Source organism: Chelonia mydas, chromosome 3 (genome assembly GCF_015237465.2).
Source record: "Chelonia mydas isolate rCheMyd1 chromosome 3, rCheMyd1.pri.v2, whole genome shotgun sequence".
Lineage (NCBI taxonomy): Eukaryota > Metazoa > Chordata > Testudines > Cheloniidae > Chelonia > Chelonia mydas.
In genome coordinates this window covers 5,529,325-5,545,872 of record NC_057851.1, presented here as the reverse complement: position 1 = coordinate 5,545,872, position 16,548 = coordinate 5,529,325, and the positions used below count along the sequence as shown (strand labels likewise).

Here is a 16,548-nt window from a genome sequence, read left to right as displayed (position 1 = left end):
ACAGATCTCAGGCCCCTCACAAACCCCTGTGGGGAAGGCATCAGTGCCTGTTTTTTTTACAGCTGGCCACATGGAGGCCAAGAGAGGTTCAGTTTTGCCCTTAGAAGCGCGTCAGAAAATGGCATCCACCCCACTCCGCACAGGGGGTGTCAGCTCCGGCCCTTGGGAGACCCCCTCCTCCCCCCATTTCTCCTGGTGGGGGGCTGGTTTTGGTCTCACAGTGAAGAGAGCTGTAGTGAATGGGATGGAGCTGACTTCACCAGGAAGGGCACCCAGCTTTTTAAAACTGGGGCACAGACCCCAGCCGCTCCTCTCGATCTGCCCGTATGATCCAACGCACTAAGGGGCTTCTCCGGCCCTCCTCGCACGCAGTCATTAATCGATTTATCCTCACAGCTCCCCGGGAGGTAGGTAAGCCTCATCCCCACTTTCCAGAACTGAGGCCCAGCGAGATTAAGGGACTTGCCCAAGGTCCCCCACGAGATCAGTGGCAGGGTTGGGGTTGAGAGTTGAGGTCCGTCTACACGGCAGCTGGGAGGTGTGATGCCCAGCTCAGGTTGAGCTAGGGCGCTGACATTAGCAGGGTGGCCGCGACGGCGGCCCTCGGATCTCAGCCGGGGTTGTGCTCAGGCAGCCGCCCAGGGCACTGTGGCCACACTGGTTTTAGAGCGTGCGCGGGAGAGTCATTCCCCTAGCCCAGTGCCCACTCCATTGGGCAACACAGGAACCCCTCAGACAGCTTCTCGTTCTCCAGCCCGCCCAGCCCGACTCCTGCTGATGTGGGGGCAATTTGGGGGAGAAGCTGGACCAGGTCACCACACCGGCTTTTTCGATCCCTCATTTCTGTGCACCTTTCCCTCCCCTCTCCTCCAATACAGGGTGGCTGGCACTCATTACCCCGCTGCTTCCACAGCTGGCAGGAGAAGGAGGCACTCCTGTGAGCCCCACACTGCTCATTCAGGCTGAGTTCACCACTCTGTGAGAAGCCTCCACGGATCCGGCATGACCAGAGACTGGGTCCTTCACCCGCACGGAGCAGGGAAGGCTGGACAGCAGGCAGCCATCACAGCTGGGGCAAGCTGCAGAGGCAGATGTGCAGGGAATGCCCTAGCACTGGCTCTGAGTGCGGGGCCTAGGTAAGTTTCCTTCCATCTCTGATTTCTAGGATTCTCTGGCTTGGGCTGGGAGGCCAATGGAAGGAGACTGGAAACTTCAGCTCTCCCCATGTCACAGTGTCTGGCTCGCCCGTTCTCACCTCGTCCCGTTTCTTAGAGCCCAGGAAATGCCGGGCCACATGCTCCGGCAACATATTGGTGACCAGAGCCTCGTTCCAGCGCCTCATCTCGTACACCCGCTCCTTCTGGTCATGGACATCGATCTTCCACAGGAACAATGTCCTGGCCAGCTTCTCCACCTGCAGGAGGGGCAAGTGCCACAGTCAGACAGGGCCTTACAGTGCTTCGGACACAGCGACCTCCCCATGGGCTCACTGAGGCGCAGGGCTGGGGCAGGACCCGCTTACAGTACCGCGGGCATGTCTGTGGCAGAGCCAGGAACGGAACGCAAGAGTCCCGCCACCCAGTTCTCTGCTTTAACCATTCAACGCCACTGCCTCTCACTGCCCTGCCCCCGTCTCCCTTGCACCGAGCTTTTCACTGCGGTGACGCAGTCACTCCAACACCCACAGGTGGGAGCTTTCCAGGTCAGCAGGCTATGGGCTTCCTGGCTGCTGTGCGAAGGTAGCCCTTTCAGAGAATGCTACACCATCCAAGAGCCATCCAAAGATGGTCTCCAGCAGCTAGGCACAAAACAGATGGACGTGGCTCCTGATGGATCTTTGGGCCACCCACGGCTCCAGCAAGAGGGCAGGGCAGTGTGAGAGAAAGAGAGAGAGAGAACAAAGGGACGGGAGAGAGGGAAATGCAGGTACGGGGGGAATAAGGAGGTGGGGGAGGGAAACCTAGCCAAACCCTTCCAGCTCAGCGCTGGGTTGCAGGGAGCTAGAGAAGGGCTAGGACCAAGTGAGACAAGGAACCGAGAGAAACCGCAAAGGAGAAGGGAGGACAGAGATGGAAGAGAGAGAGGCAGAGACACAAGCGACTTGGGAGGGGAGGGATGCATGTAGGAGAACTCCAGAACAGAGAGAGAGGGGGCTCTGCATGGGACAGGGTGAAAATGCCCTCCAGTGGGGCAGTGCAGGGGAAGGTGGCTGTGTCCCCCAATGCCCTGTTGGTGGCTGTGCCAGGAGAACTCCAGGGATCCCAGGAGGGTGAGGATGGAAAAGGAAGGGGAGCTGGACAGATCACTCACATGGCGAGAGAAGTAGTAGAAGCTGAGCATCATGATGAAGACCATCACTGTCATGGAGTACTTGGAGGGGACCAGGGTGGACCTGCCGAAGGAGAGATGAATGAGCCATGTTCATCCCACCATGGCTGGGTTGCCTCCCATTCCATGGCAGCCAGCATATCCTTACACCCAGGCCGGCACCCAGCGATCACATGAGGGCTTTGAAGACCTTCAAGGGGCTTTCCCTCGTCCTGCTAGCCCCTGCTGGAAGGATGCAGGGGCAGCTCCATGAGAGGCCTGACAGGGACAACCCAAACAGCCACTTGATGAAAGGAGTTCTTGTCCCGTTCGGCCATTAGCTGAGAACAGCTGCCTTTGGACCAGCTGGGAGCACCCAAGGGTTACAGTCACTCCCCTCCCCCCAAAGCAATTAAGCAGCCACGGCCGTGTGTTTGCATTAGGGAGAGGGGATTGTTTAGGGTGCGACACAGGCAGAAGAACTGGGAGAGAGGGGATGGATCGGTGCAGAAGGGGGCAGACTGGACAGGGAGGAAACGTCTCCCCACTCTGCGCTGTGGAAAGGTCTCCCCAGGGGAGGGGTGGAAGGGCTGAAACTGGACCAAACCAGGACCATAATAGGGAACAGTCCTACATTGCTCCTGGAGCGCTGGCCGGTCCCTCTATGCCCGCCACGCCCAATGCCCTTACACGTTCTCCTGGAAGCGTTCCTTATCGTACTCGTCGAAGATCTGCTGCCAGGCATAGATGTTGACCACACCCACGGCCCCGGTGATCATGACCATCAGGGTGAGCTTGACCATGTGGCTGACCTGCACCAGCATGATGCTGGCGATGAGGGCCAGCACGGCAATGAAGCTGTAATACTTGGGGTCCTCCACGCAGCCCCCCGCCAGCAGGGTCCCCGCGGTGCTGTTGCTGGTGCTGGAGTAGAACTGCAGGCAGCTGAGCTGTGGGGGCGTCAGAGAGACGGGTGAGGGGGCTGCAGGCTGTTACGTACCAATGGCCAGACTGGATCGGAGTGGCCCAAGCCTGAAGCCCCAGGTCTCCTCAAAGTCAGTGCCCTGAGTATAAACTGAGTAATGGCGTTTAGCGCTCCCTGCCGGCAGCGGCCCACTCCGCCTTGCCTCAGACCCTGGGCTGGAGAGGTCAGAGAGGGCAGCTGAGCTGCATGGGCCATGCAGGCCTTGTCAGCACGTTAGTTCCAGAGGAGGTGGCTTTCCTTGTGATGTGGCTACCTGGGCCACCACGCACTGGACTCCCACTTCTCCAGGCTTTCACGCAGCTCTCCGAGGGTAAGGGCTTGTGGTTTTCACTGATCTGGGCTCGCTTTGAACCAGCGACTCAGGGGTGAAAGGCACCACTGCTGGTTACCATGTTTAATTCAGTAATGGTGCTCAAACACAACAGGGACTGACCGTGCCGCACAGATGGCCAGGTGCTATAGGAAACCTAGCCAAACACGACAAAGCCTTCCCCAGGCAGAAACCCACCCGTGGTCACCCCTGCACACAGCTGGGTACTGTTATCACCATTGATCACATATGGACCTTGGAAAGATAAGGTAATGGCCAGCTGATAGGCAGCTGCAGGGCAGTGGGATGGGGTCAGGAAGGAGGAATTGGAGCTTGTGTCTAGATGGGAACTTGGGCCCTTATGAAGAATCTGTAGCCCTTGGAAAGTCCCGTTTCCTCCCTTTAGGACGGCTGAGGTCGCTGCTGTAAAGTATGATGTGGTTGTGCCAGAGGTACCCATGCTCTGCCCCTCTTGGCAACCTGCCAGGAGCCCCGGGCTGCACCTGGTCTCTGCTAAATGTAGGTGTCTGGGCTGCCCCGCCATTGACCATGGAGCTGCTGAGAGACCCTATCACACGGTGATGCTGGGCTCTTAGGAGGGAGGCAGAGCATTGCATGCTGGGACCCATCCTCTCCCTGGCTGCCCCCGCTTCCAATTAGCGAGGAGGATGCATGGTCCCACTCAGGTCGGCCCCTAGCTTTAGCACTGGAACGTTTAGGATCACTTCAGCTGGTGTAAATGCAAACACTGGGTCTGATTGTCTTCAACGGCCATGTAAATCGGGGGGTGGAGTGACACGGCTGCAGAAGGGCTGTCGGCATCAGGCCCTAGGGATTCGCCCATTAATAACACTGCTAACGATGTCTGGCTGCCGTCGATCTTTGCTACTTTTGTTTAATGGCCTGCAGGGCATGGTGCGCTGAACAATTATTGGCGCACCCGGAACGGGAAGGTCAGAAAGGACGTATAAACTGAGTAATGGCATTTCGAGCTCCCTGCCTGCATGGGCTAGGGACAGGAACAGTGCAGGCAGGATGGGGTCAGCCACCCACACCGAGAGGTTTATAAATAGGCACCGTGGTCCAAACCCAGACCAGGCATGGAGATACTCCAGGGCTGCGCAGGACCCAGTGGTGGTAATGGGCCTCCCAGGCTGGAAGGGAGCTCAACAAGCCATCGAGTCCAGCCCATTGCACAGAGGCAGGACCAAGTAAACCTGGACCATCCCGGACAGGGGTTTTCCAACCTGGTCTTAAAACCTCCGATGACGGGGATTCCACATCTCCATTGGAAGCCTGTTCCAGAGCGTAACTGGCCTTAGTTAGAAAGGTTTTCCTAATATCTCACCTAAATCTCCTTTGCTGCAGGTTAAAGCCATTCCTTCTTGTCCTACCTCCAGTGGACACAGAGAGCAACCGATCACTCCGCTTTATAACAGCCCTTAACAGTGGACGACTGTTGTCAGGTCCCAGTTAGCCTTTTTTTCTCAAAATATGCCCAGCTTTTTTAACCTTTCTTCATAGATCAGGTTTTCTAAAGCAATGGCTCTCAACCTTTCTAGACTACTGTCCCCCTTTCAGGAGTCTGATTTGTCTTGTGTACCCCCAAGTTTCACCTCAGTTAAAAACAGCTTGCTTACAAAGTCAGACATAAAAAGACAAAAGTGTCACAGGGGACTGTGACTGCAAAATTGTTTACTGTCTCCTTTTTACCATATAATTATAAGTAAATCAATTAGAATATAAATACAGCTGTGTACAAAACGAGTCATTGTCTGCATGAAATTTTCGTTTCTACTGACTTTGCTAGTGCTTTTTATGTAGCCCATTGTGAAACGAGGCAAATATTTAGATGAGCTAATGTACCCCCTGGAAGATCTCTGCATACGCCTAGGGTACGTGAACCCCTGGTTGAGAACCACTGTTCTAGTTACTAGTTTATCCACATCTCTCCAGTTTATCCGCATCTTTCTTAAAGTGACAGTGCCCCAGCTGAGGCCTCACCAGTGCGAAGTACAGTGGAACAATTGCCTCCCATGTCTTACAGGCGACACTCCTGTTAATACACACCCAAATAATATTAGCCTTTTTCACAACTGCATCACATTGTTGACTCAGATTCAATCTGTGACTCACTATAACCCCGGATCCTTTTCGGCCATACAACCCTCTAGCCAGGTATTCCCCATTTTGTACTCATGCATTTGATTTTGGATGTCGATAGACTTTTCTTCCGAGGCACCCAATGGAGCAACCTCACGTGCTGGTGTGAGTTGGCAGGGAAAATGGCGGCGGGGGGAGGGGAGAGGGTTCTCACCATATCCACAATGTCAGCCATGGTGAGGATAAAGATGGCTGACATGGCCCATGTGTTCCGGGCCCACCGGGTCCTGTCGATCCAAGTGGAAAAGGCTACGAGTTTTTTGGGAAATACCTATGAAGAGAAGAGGTTTTTAATTACGTGAATCTCAGCCCTTCGTCCCAGAGCCTACAATGATGGGCACCTTGTAAGTACCTGGCACCAAGAATTCCAAAGTGCTTTGTCAACACTCATTTCAATGGGAGTTAGAGGCCTAAATGCCTCTGAGGATGTGAACCCAGTTGTTAACCCCCCATCACACCGTGGTGAGAGCAATCTACATTGCCATCAAGTATCTCCAGAACCCCACGTTTTCTGGAAGTTTCTGGATGAAGGGTGCACCCCTGGCTGAAATTGGGTGGCCCACAATCTAAGCTTTCAATTAGCTTTCTCGCCGTTATCCCTGTGAAGGAACCCTACCAAACACAGAGCAGTGCTGCCTTCCTGAATCTGCAGACAGCCCGAAACAACAGAGGTATGAACTGCGCCATTCACCTCAGCAGCCGGGGGGCGGGGGGGTGGTTGGGGTTGACCCCACAGCTGAATGATGAGCATTACAATGGTAACATAGTTCACTGGTTCAGCGCCGATCGCTTTAGGAGAAACATCCAGCTAAGGTACCTATGCAGCATTGTTGGATGTACTGATGGAAACTGGGCCAAAGAGAAACAGCTGGTCAAGGGGGAGGAACGAGTAACTCAAGGACACCAAAATGTTTCAGTACTTTTCTGCTTTTGTAGGACTGATCTTTACAACATTTCAACAAATCCATGGTCACGAAGGACTTCACAGCAGATGAAGGATTGGAGGATAGGTCCCTCAATGGATATTAGCCAGGATGGCCAGGGATGGTGTCTCCAGCCTCTGTTTGCCAGAAGCTGGGAATGGGCGACAGGGGATGGGTCACTGGATGATCCCCTGTTCTGTTCATTCCTTCTGAAGCATCTGGCATTGGCCACTGTCGGAAGACAGGATACTGGGCTAGATGGACCTTTGGTCTGACCCAGTATGGCCATTCTTATGTGGAGACAGACCCTCCTACTGCAAAAGTTCCTCCCTCTATGACCAGAGCTAAAGGGGACTCTCCATTAGCTATTAGCAATATGGGGCCTATGACACACAGTTGAGAAGGGCAGATTCCATCCGCTTCCACTGACTCCTTCGGAGTCGCGGGTGCTCAGCACCTTTCAGGAGCAGGTCCTCTGTCCTCTTACCCTGGGGAAAATGGCGGCCAGGGAGCAGAGAGTCAGGATGAGCAGCAGGATCTCTCCAGTTACAAACGTCACATAATTGGCCACCAGCCTGCAGAGAAAGAGAGAGTCAAAAACCAGCCCTGTGGGAGGTTTTTCCAGTGACGGTGCTACCCACACAGCCCAGTGGGTTCACACAGGACTCCACTGCTTTTCACAGCAACATCAGATTGCTGAGTACGTTTCACTCGGTTCTGCACCACCAGGATGAACAGCGCAGAGAGCCTGCAGCAGGGCTAGGAAGAGCGGGCAGCGCAACGCAAGCAGAGGACAGAAAGTAGCCAGCGTGGGGCTGAGAAAGCTGCAGGTCACTTCCCAAGCCCATGTTCTCAAAAGGCAAAGCAGACACGGAGCTAATGGATGTTGGTTGCAGCCAGTAACTAGACTGGCTACTCCTCCAGCTGATGTGGAAGAGGGTCTGTGTTGTGGCCAGCTCTTGAGGGGGAATATATATGAGAGCAAGAGGATGACAAAGCGCTAGCCTGGGACTTGGGAGACAAGGGTTTAATTCCCAGCTCAGCCACAGACTTGGTGTGATCATAGGCAAGTCACAAAGCCCTCTGTGCCTCAGTTTCCCATTTTTACAATGGGGATAACAGAGCTGCTGAAGAGATAACTACATGAAGGGTTGTGAAGTGCTCGGATACTACAGGAACAGGGCCCATATTAGTCCCTGAGAGTGTGGGGAGAAGAGGGGATGTTATTTCAACATCTTTTTAACTAAGCTTCCTAAAAATCCTTCCAGCTCCTGTGAAAGCTGGCTGGCTTTTCCAGCATCCCCGCTCCCTGTAGCAACACTGTGGACAACAAGAATTTGCAAAGCACCAACTGTGGGCGTGGTTCTGTGCAGGACAGACGTCTAAACAAAGCCCCTGCTGGAAGGACCTTGCAGTCCCAAAGAGAAGGTCTTCAGGGGAGCTCTAGTGAAGCCAGAAGAGCCAGGGGCTTTTCACAGCAGTGCCGATTTCTGGGCTTTGCCCCATTCCCACTTGCCATTGCCCTTCAAGAAATAACAGGTAACATTGACGGCGTACAACAGCCATGTAGCACCCAGGGCTTTCCGAACACATAGGGAGATATGCCCTGGAGAGCTAACGATTTAAGCATTAGGGCCACACAGTCACTTTCCCGCTAGGCTTGAGGCAGGGTACCAGCCCTGGAGCAGCATGGCAAATGCATGTTCTCACCGGGCATTCCCATGGCAACCTGCCCACAATCAGATAGGGAGGGAGGCTGGCACTGCACGGTCACTTGGTCCCGTCGATTCATTATTTGATTGCCCTTCCCCAGGAGTGCAGGCAGAGGCGATTGTCAATAGGACGTAGTGAGGACAAGCTGCAGTGCTTTGCGCTCTGAGCAGGGTGGCTCTCGCCTGGCAAACCGCCCCACTGGCCGGCTCGACGTCCCCTGGCAGCTGCTCTCAGAACAGGTGCTTCTCCCAGGAGAGCCCAGGAGCAGCCAGAGAGAAAAGAGGAAAACCTGGGGGCTGAGGGCGCAGGGAACTCTCCATACCCACGGTCCCTGCTGCAGCCTGGCAAGAGTCATTCAAGACAGATGCCGCTTGATGGGCTGTAGAGTGGCCTCTGTGAAATGAGTTTGGGGGAGGTCTCAGCCCAGTCCCTGAGGATCTGGGGTTCACATTATATAGGCTACCCCTGCAGTCAGCATCCTGGCTGGCAGTCTCAGCCCAGAGGGCAAGGACCCCGCAGGCCATGGAGAGAAAGCCCAGTGCCTCCCAAGAGCTGGTCGCTCTAGGTCAGAGCTGAGGAGCTGGGGCAGGATGGTGCTGGGGAAGTTTTAACTGTCACTGCCTGGGCTGTGTTTGCTCCATCTCCCTGCCAAACACACCTTCTGGGGGCCAGGCCTGCTCACCCCGGCCTCCCTGGGTTTCTAGGGCACCTCAGGTGAATACAGCCACACACAAGTCCAGCCCAGGAGGAATCAACCAGGCCTCTGGGGGAATATGTGTAGGAAGTGACGCACCTGGCCCACTCTACAGCTCTGCCCAGGGTGAGGGGTGGGGCAGGGTAATCCTTCCCAGCCCTAGAGGCCCCCAACCCAGCACAGAGCCCTGTTGTACCACGGGCTGCACAGACACAGCCCCTGCTCCTTGCCCAGATCGACCTGCTCACCAGGGATCGATTAAGATCTCCACCAGGGCGGTGAAGAAGAGCACCATGCAGGAGCAGCTGAAGGCGGCCCCGCTCTGCTTCTCCTTCTCCACGGAGTAGCGCGTCTCCATCTCCGGGTTGATGAAACGCATGGAGAGGCGGTAGGTGTACTTCCCCTTCAGCCTGCCGGAGACACCGCGAACCCCAGTGAGATGCTGGAGGCCGTGGGCAAAGGGGAAAAGGAGAGGGAGGGTCCTTACTCTGCTGGGGGGCTGCTGCAAGGGCATTGCCATCACCATGAGGAAAGAAACGAGGGCCGTGGGAAAGAGCATCCCAGGGGGGAGGGGAAAGGAAGAGATCCCTGCGGCATCCTGGAGAGAGGAAGAGGATTTGTGGGAGAGGACAGGATATCTGGGGGCAAAGGGTACAGCCCCCACAGGGGGAGGTAGGGGAACAGCACCTTCAATCAATGGCATCCTGATGCTGTTTGAGACACACACCGTACCCGGCCGTTGTTCCCAGGGCACCGCTGGGCCGGCTGATACGCAGTGCATGTAACCCCCATTAGCGGTGCAAGGAGAGCAGATCCATTGCAGCTCAGTTAGTCTCTGGGCTGAGGAGGACACTACGGCAGGTTTGAGGTGGCTGGGCAGGTCCCAGCAGGGCTGCACTGGGGAGCCCCCGGTGACCCAGCGGGGCTGGGACTGGGTCCCTGTAGCCGGGCTGCACTGGGGAGCCCCCCCTGACATGAAGGGGCTCGGACTGGGTCCCTGTAGCCGGGCTGCACTGGGGAGCCCCCCATGACATGGAGGGGCTGGGACTGGGTCCCTGTAGCTGGGCTGCACTGGGGAGCCCCCGGTGACCCAGCGAGGCTGGGCCTGGGTCCCTGTAGCCGGGCTGCACTGGGGAGCCCCCCCATGACATGGAGGGGCTGGGACTGGGTCCCTGTAGCTGGGCTGCACTGGGGAGCACCCCGTGACCCAGGGGGGCTGGGATTGGGTCCCTGTAGCCAGCTGCGCTGGGGAGCCCCCCATGACATGGAGGGGCGGGACTGGGTCCCTGTAGCTGGGCTGCACTGGGGAGCACCCCGTGACCCAGGGGGGCTGGGCCTGGGTCCCTGTAGCCGGGCTGCACTGGGGAGCACCCCGTGACCCAGCGGGGCTGGGCCTGGGTCCCTGTAGCCGGGCTGCACTGGGGAGCCCCCCCCCGACATGGAGGGGCTGGGACCACTCACGCCTGCACAGACTCCCTCTCCAGCAGGGCTTCGTTGAGCAGGTTGTTGAGCTCCTGCTCGTTCTGCGAGGCGTCAACGACTCTCTCGGCCAGGTCACGCAGGCGCAGGCGCCGCCGGGGGTTGGGGAAGGAGGGGTTCACCACCTGCGGGGGAGGAGGGGGGCGAGGGGGAGAGTCAGACGAAGGCAAACCCCCGGGGTTACTGGCTGACAAAACCAGAAGTGCAACCTGAGAAACAGGCCATCTCCTCTTGAACGCCACTGGCCAGCCTGGGCCAGATCCCCAGCAGGTGTAAATGGGCCTTGCTCCACCAACTCCCATGCAGCCGAGCCCATTTCCACCAGCTGAGGACCTGGCCCCTCATTCTTAGTAGAACCCCACCGCTTCCCCCATACGGGGAGGGTCACCGTGGCCAGTTCCATTCATAGCCTGGCAGAGAAGTACAAGGTCCATGTGCTTGTCCCCCTTCTCCTTGTGTCAGAATTCTACAGGGTGATCAAACCCCAGGGGTAACAAGTACCCGCCCTGTGTGGTCACCCTTGAGCCTGCTGCGGCTCTAAATGCCCGGGGGCAGCCCCTGCTGCTGGGCTCCAATACCCCTCCCCAGCCTCCCCTCTCCCCAGGGCAGCTCTCACCCTGGTGTCCAGCTCCTCGGCCTCGTCGGGCGTGGTGCAGGTGGTGTTGATGCTGCCGTTACACTCCTTGGTGTTGATCAGCAGCGGGGAGTTCCCATGGGAGGACGTCAGGGACAGCTTCTAGAACACAAAGGAGCAGGTGGGAATTCAGCCACCAGGAGCGAGGGCTATAACAAGGGGGAACGACTTGGGATGCGGCGTCCATGCTGGCCTCGCTGTATGAGGTGAAATTCACCCACGAGGCTACCAATATGGGAAAGAGGAAGAGTGGCTCAGGAATGGGGGCGGAGGGGGTGTCTTGGAGGGACGAGAGTGACTGGAGCAGAGGAAGACGTAGGGTGGTTATTAAGGAGCAGTAGAAGTTACGGACGGCAGAGATGGATTAAGTCTCTTTAGGAAAGTGACAGGAGTGCTGAAGGTTTTAGAACCAGAGGCTCACAGGAATGGGGAGCCAGGAGAGAGGAGGATGGGGCCAAGTATTCACACTTCTTGGCATGCGTGAGAAGGGCAGAGACGGAGACAGGGCTTCGCAAGCCAGAGAACGGAGCCCAGGGCAGGTCATGGAACAGAAGGTGGCAACGGGGGAGATGAAAGGAGCTGGAGGAGGAGGAAGGTCACTCACCACTCCGTTGATCCCGTTCTTGAGGGGCTGCTTGGGTACCACAATGAGGTACGTGACGATCCCCTTCTCCTTCAGGTACTCGCACCTTGACCCCCCCTCACCGGGCTCCACCTCAAACTCCCCTTTCAAGCAGTCCATGGTGTTCTGGGAGATATGCACACGCCTGTGGGCCGGGTGGGAAGAAGACATCAGTAAGGCCCCAGCTGCCTTCGTGCCAGCCCTGGCAGAACTCGGCAGGTTTCAGGGAGAACATCTTGCGAAGGTATTGAAGTATCCACACAAAGCCCCTCGTCCCCTTCATCCACTGGGGAAGGAGGCAGGACTGCGTTACCAGAGAGAACCCTGGGTCCCAGCGGCGATTGGTTTCCATGGGGAAGGTGGGAATGGACTGAGCAAAGCAAAGGCCCATGTCTTGGCGGGGGGTGGGCGGAAGCGTAGCGGCAGATGCAGCCGGGACCTGACCCGTGGGGAGCTGGGGCAGCAGAAGCCGTCTGGGAGCCCAGCAGTGGGGCAGGAACAAGGGGCTGGTGTGCTCACAACAGCCTGGCCTGCTAAGGAGACAGCACTCTGCCTGCTGACAAGCTGTTTCCAACTCCCGCCCGGGGTGGGTGGGCGCAATCAGCCAGCCAGCAGGAGCCAGGGCATGGAACACCTCCCGCCTTGCCCACAGGGTGCCGACGTCAGCCCCCCCTCCCTGCGTCCGACATCCCTCTGCACAGGACCCTCCGCAGTTACTTGCGGCGAGGCCCCATTTGGCTCTAGCCGCCAGGTAGGGAATCCAAATCTGGAGCCCACGTGGGGGGCGTTCCAAGCTGAGGTTTGCTCAGAATCCCTGCCAAGGCGTCTGGCTGTCTCCGACGATTTCCCAGCGCCTCAGAGCGGTTGCTCCTTCTAAATGGCTATTCTTGTTATTAATAATCAATCCCAGCATCTCCACCCAGGCAGATCGAGGGCACTACTGCTGACCCCAGTCGGAGAAAGCAGATTTGTTACCCTTGTGGCTTTCCAGCTGGCTGCACTTGGCTGCTCCTTGCCCTGAGGCTGTCATTTCTTAGCGGTGACAAGACCGGATGTGCTGTGCGGTATTTGGATTTAGCTAGGCCTGCAGGGTGCCCGGCCACAGAGGAAATGCTTCCAAACCAGGGTCACCATCCTTCCGGAGACCTCCCTGCTCCTCCAGGCCCTGCCGGTTACCATGGGCCACCCCCCAGCCCACAGGGACTGCCCTTGGAACAAACGCAGCGCGTGTGACTCCCTGGGCTTGAATTCCACCAGAGCTGTCTGGAGTGGAGCTCCGGTAAATATTTCCCACCCCTCTGGGGCTTCTATAGCATGTTGGGGGGATCCGGGAAATACTCTATAAGAATTTAAGCCCATTGACTTCAACTGGCTGCAAATGTGGCCCTGGGATGTTTACCACATGGGAGCCTGGCTAGGTTATTAGGGCCACTTCTGGCTGCTGGGGGCAAGGCAGGCTGGGATTTCTGGAAGGTGTCCTGCTTCCCCGAGCCTGCCCTCTTGATGGGCTCCACCTTTCTGTCTCTGCCAGCTCCTGGCCTCTCCATCAGATCACACTGGAAGGCCAGGCAAAGAAGGGGGAAGAATGTCACTTGGGACATGTAAAACTTGACTGCACAAAACCCTACTGAGGTGCCCTGGGGACCAATCCTGCACTGGGTGGCAGATGGGACTGGGTGGGACCCAAGAGGACGAATACTGGCCAGATCCTAGAAACGGCTCTTGCTTGGGAGGAGCTGACAGGATCAGGATTCTGCTATTTTTGGCCAGGATCTTGCTCCCAGTGCAGCCAATGGGTTTGTTATCTGGGGGTTGAATGGAGGCAGGGCCAAGTCCTATCTCTGCACAGCGTTAGACGTTGTTATTAACAAAGACTGAGGGGAGGGGAATGCAGTGAGTCTGAGACAGACGGTGCCCTGATGGGTAAGGCTGTGTGTCTGTCACGGAAGTCACGGATTTCGTGACTTTCCATGACCTCTGTGACTTCTGCAGCGGCCAGTGCTGGCTCAGGTGGGCAGCCCCGGGCCAGCAGCAGCAGTTTGGGTGTGTGGGAGGGGGCAGGGGGTTGGGATGCAGGGCGGCGCTTACCTGGGGAGGGGGGCTACCTGGCTCCCACTGGCATGTCCCTGCAGCTCCTAGGCAGAGGGGCCAGGGGGCTCTGCAGTTCCCGGCCAAAGGGAACTGCAGAGCCGGTGCTTGTGGTGGGAGCAGCGCAGTGCCCCCATGGCTGCCCCTCCCCCTAGGAGCTGCACGGACATGCTAGTCAGAGACAGGTAGGGAGCCTTCCCGCCCCACCAACCCTCACCCCCCAACACCAGTGGGGGTCTCGGGCAGTGTGCCGCCCCCCCTTTCCCCTCCAGCACCAGCAGGGCTCCCGGATCGCACGTTGCCTCCCCCACAGCATCAGCGGGGGTCCCAGGCCACCCCCCCAGCAGCCGCAGACTGCCCCCTCAGAGCACCCGCGGCCCCCTGGCCCAAGTTTTAGTTAGGGATATATAGTAAAAGTCAGGGACAGGTCACGGGCCGTGAATTTTTGTTCATGGCCTGTGACCTGTTCATGACTTTTACTAAAAATACCCATGACTAAAACGTAGCCTTACTTATGGGGTCTCACGCTCTTGCCCGCCGTCGGTGAAGCACTGGGTCAGCACCGGCACTGACATCACCTCAGCAGGAGGCTGAGGACACAGAGCGCTGTGCACTCAGACAGCGAGGTTAGCCAGAGGGACCCCAAAACAAGCCACATCACAGGGCTGGCACAGTGGAGACACAGGACACGTTTAAGGTGAATGTCAGGGCTAGTGGACGGAGATGGACCGACACCCCTTTGGCCCTGATGCTGTCTAGCCACTGCAGGCTTCCCCACCCCCCTGCTAAGGCTCAGCCTGGGCTGTCCGTCCACCTGGAGATACTCACCCAGGGATGCCACCGGCCTCCATCTTGTTAGCCACCGTGACATCTGTGGACCACACGTCATACTGCCAGCGCTTCTGGCCCAGCACGCCACCCAGCACTGTGCCGCTGTGGACCCCCACCCGCATGTCCACGTCCGTCTTGGTCTTCTCTCGCACGTAGCTTTGGGAGAGGGAGAGCAGGGGTCACACAGAGAGGTCGCTGGATCCACGTCTCAGCAGGTAAGTCCCCCAGCTGAGCCTCACCCCCACACCCTGGCAGGGCATTCGGCAGCATGCAGAGATACTGGGACAGATCCAATCGGGAGAGGCCCCACCAAAGACACGGGAGTTACTCTGGGTTGATGCTGGTCTAGTGGAGTCCGGCCCCTGCTGACACATTCATGTGCAGACACGCTAGGGGCCAGATCTTCCTCTGGTGTGAAGTCACAGACCTCCTGTGAAGCCCGTGGAGTTCCACCAGTTTGCTCCAGCTGTAAATACGGCCGTACTGCTTTTGCAGCGTGAAAGCTCTAACGATAGTTTGTCCTTCCTGCGTACCCTTTGCCCAAGGATCTCAAAGTGCTTTATGCACATTATTAGTGAGCTAATCCTCACAACCCACCTTCCTCACGTGGTGGGTATCAGGCAACCTGGTCAAAAACACCCACACGACTTGAACGTCAAAGGAACGTCCTAACTCACTTCAGATGCCTTTGAACATGTTACCTCTCATTAATCCCACTTCCCCAGTGTCATACAGTGAGTTAGCAGGAGAGTCCGGACCAGAACCCAGCGCTCCTGACGCGTAGATCTCTGCTCTAACCAACAGGCCACATGCCCCCAGGGATCCTCATTCCTGCAGCTGAAGTTGCAAGCCAGCTTTCATTATACCTCCCACAACTAACCCTTGTTCAAAGCTTGCAATAAATCTCTCTTTTGGCTGAAATTTTCAATCCCTGCTCTCAGCTCAAAGGTGAATTTTGGGGCAAAAAATCTCTTCAGTTGTTTTTCAGTTATAGGTCAGGGGTAAAAATACCACTTTTTCCACATTAGGTATATATCTGGCCCCATCCTGTCTGGGCAGTTAGCAATTTTCAATGTATTTATCCTCCAAATACCCTAGTAAGGCAAGGCCTGGCTATGAACCCCACCACACAGATGGAAAACTGAGGCACAGAAAGGGTAAGTGACTTGCCCTAGGTCATACAGGGCAGCTGTGGCAGAGCAGAGACTTGAACTCAGATCTCCAAAATCCAAGGCTAGTGCCCTAATCACTGGTTAGGGAGTCTTGAAGTACCTAGGCTGGGATTTTCAAAGGCACTTAGAAGATTTAGGTGGACAAACCCTTTGACAATCCCATCTCTTCCCATAAAAATCCCATCTTGTAGTTACCGCAGCTCTGTATATTCTACAGCTAGTTTTTGTGTGTATGTGCACACTCAAATTCAAACCCTAGGGTGCTGCACACTTGTACAACCCCACAACACTAAAGCAAGGGGACTTTTTTTTTAATTCAGTCTTGTTCCCTCCCTCCCCCTTCTTCAATCCTTTAAAAAACACAACAGGGAAATCACATACAGCCAACTTTCTTGGCACAAAATGAAGGCTGCACATCTAAACACACACAAGCACGCACTCCCAAAGTCACAACGGGACAAAGGTGCCATCGGCCCAGAGCACCGATAACAGACATCACTGGCCACGGGGAGGGAAGAGGCGTGATGGGTGGACCCCACGTCATGATGCAGAACAGGCTAAAGGAGCCCCGCGAGCGCTGCTCGTTTACAGGGAAGCGACGGGGCCGGGGAAGTGCTTATCTATCTC

At 56.5% G+C, this 16,548-nt stretch overlaps 1 protein-coding gene across 2 annotated transcripts in view; it reads right to left on the bottom strand.

Moving 5' to 3' along the window:
• ADCY3 (adenylate cyclase 3) overlaps positions 1-16,548 on the bottom strand; it is a 92,417-nt gene that overhangs the window by 6,358 nt on the left and 69,511 nt on the right. Inside the window, exons 6-15 of one of the 2 annotated variants that reach the window (XM_027829189.3) lie at positions 14,747-14,905; positions 11,813-11,975; positions 11,191-11,310; positions 10,557-10,699; positions 9,344-9,505; positions 7,176-7,263; positions 5,920-6,036; positions 2,998-3,257; positions 2,311-2,392; positions 1,256-1,414 (exon numbers count right to left, since the gene is read on the bottom strand). In XM_027829189.3, coding sequence (XP_027684990.2) covers positions 1,256-1,414; positions 2,311-2,392; positions 2,998-3,257; positions 5,920-6,036; positions 7,176-7,263; positions 9,344-9,505; positions 10,557-10,699; positions 11,191-11,310; positions 11,813-11,975; positions 14,747-14,905 — 1,453 coding nt within the window. The remainder of the gene's footprint in view (positions 1-1,255; positions 1,415-2,310; positions 2,393-2,997; positions 3,258-5,919; positions 6,037-7,175; positions 7,264-9,343; positions 9,506-10,556; positions 10,700-11,190; positions 11,311-11,812; positions 11,976-14,746; positions 14,906-16,548) is intronic. The other variant, XM_027829190.3, reaches the window with a different exon arrangement.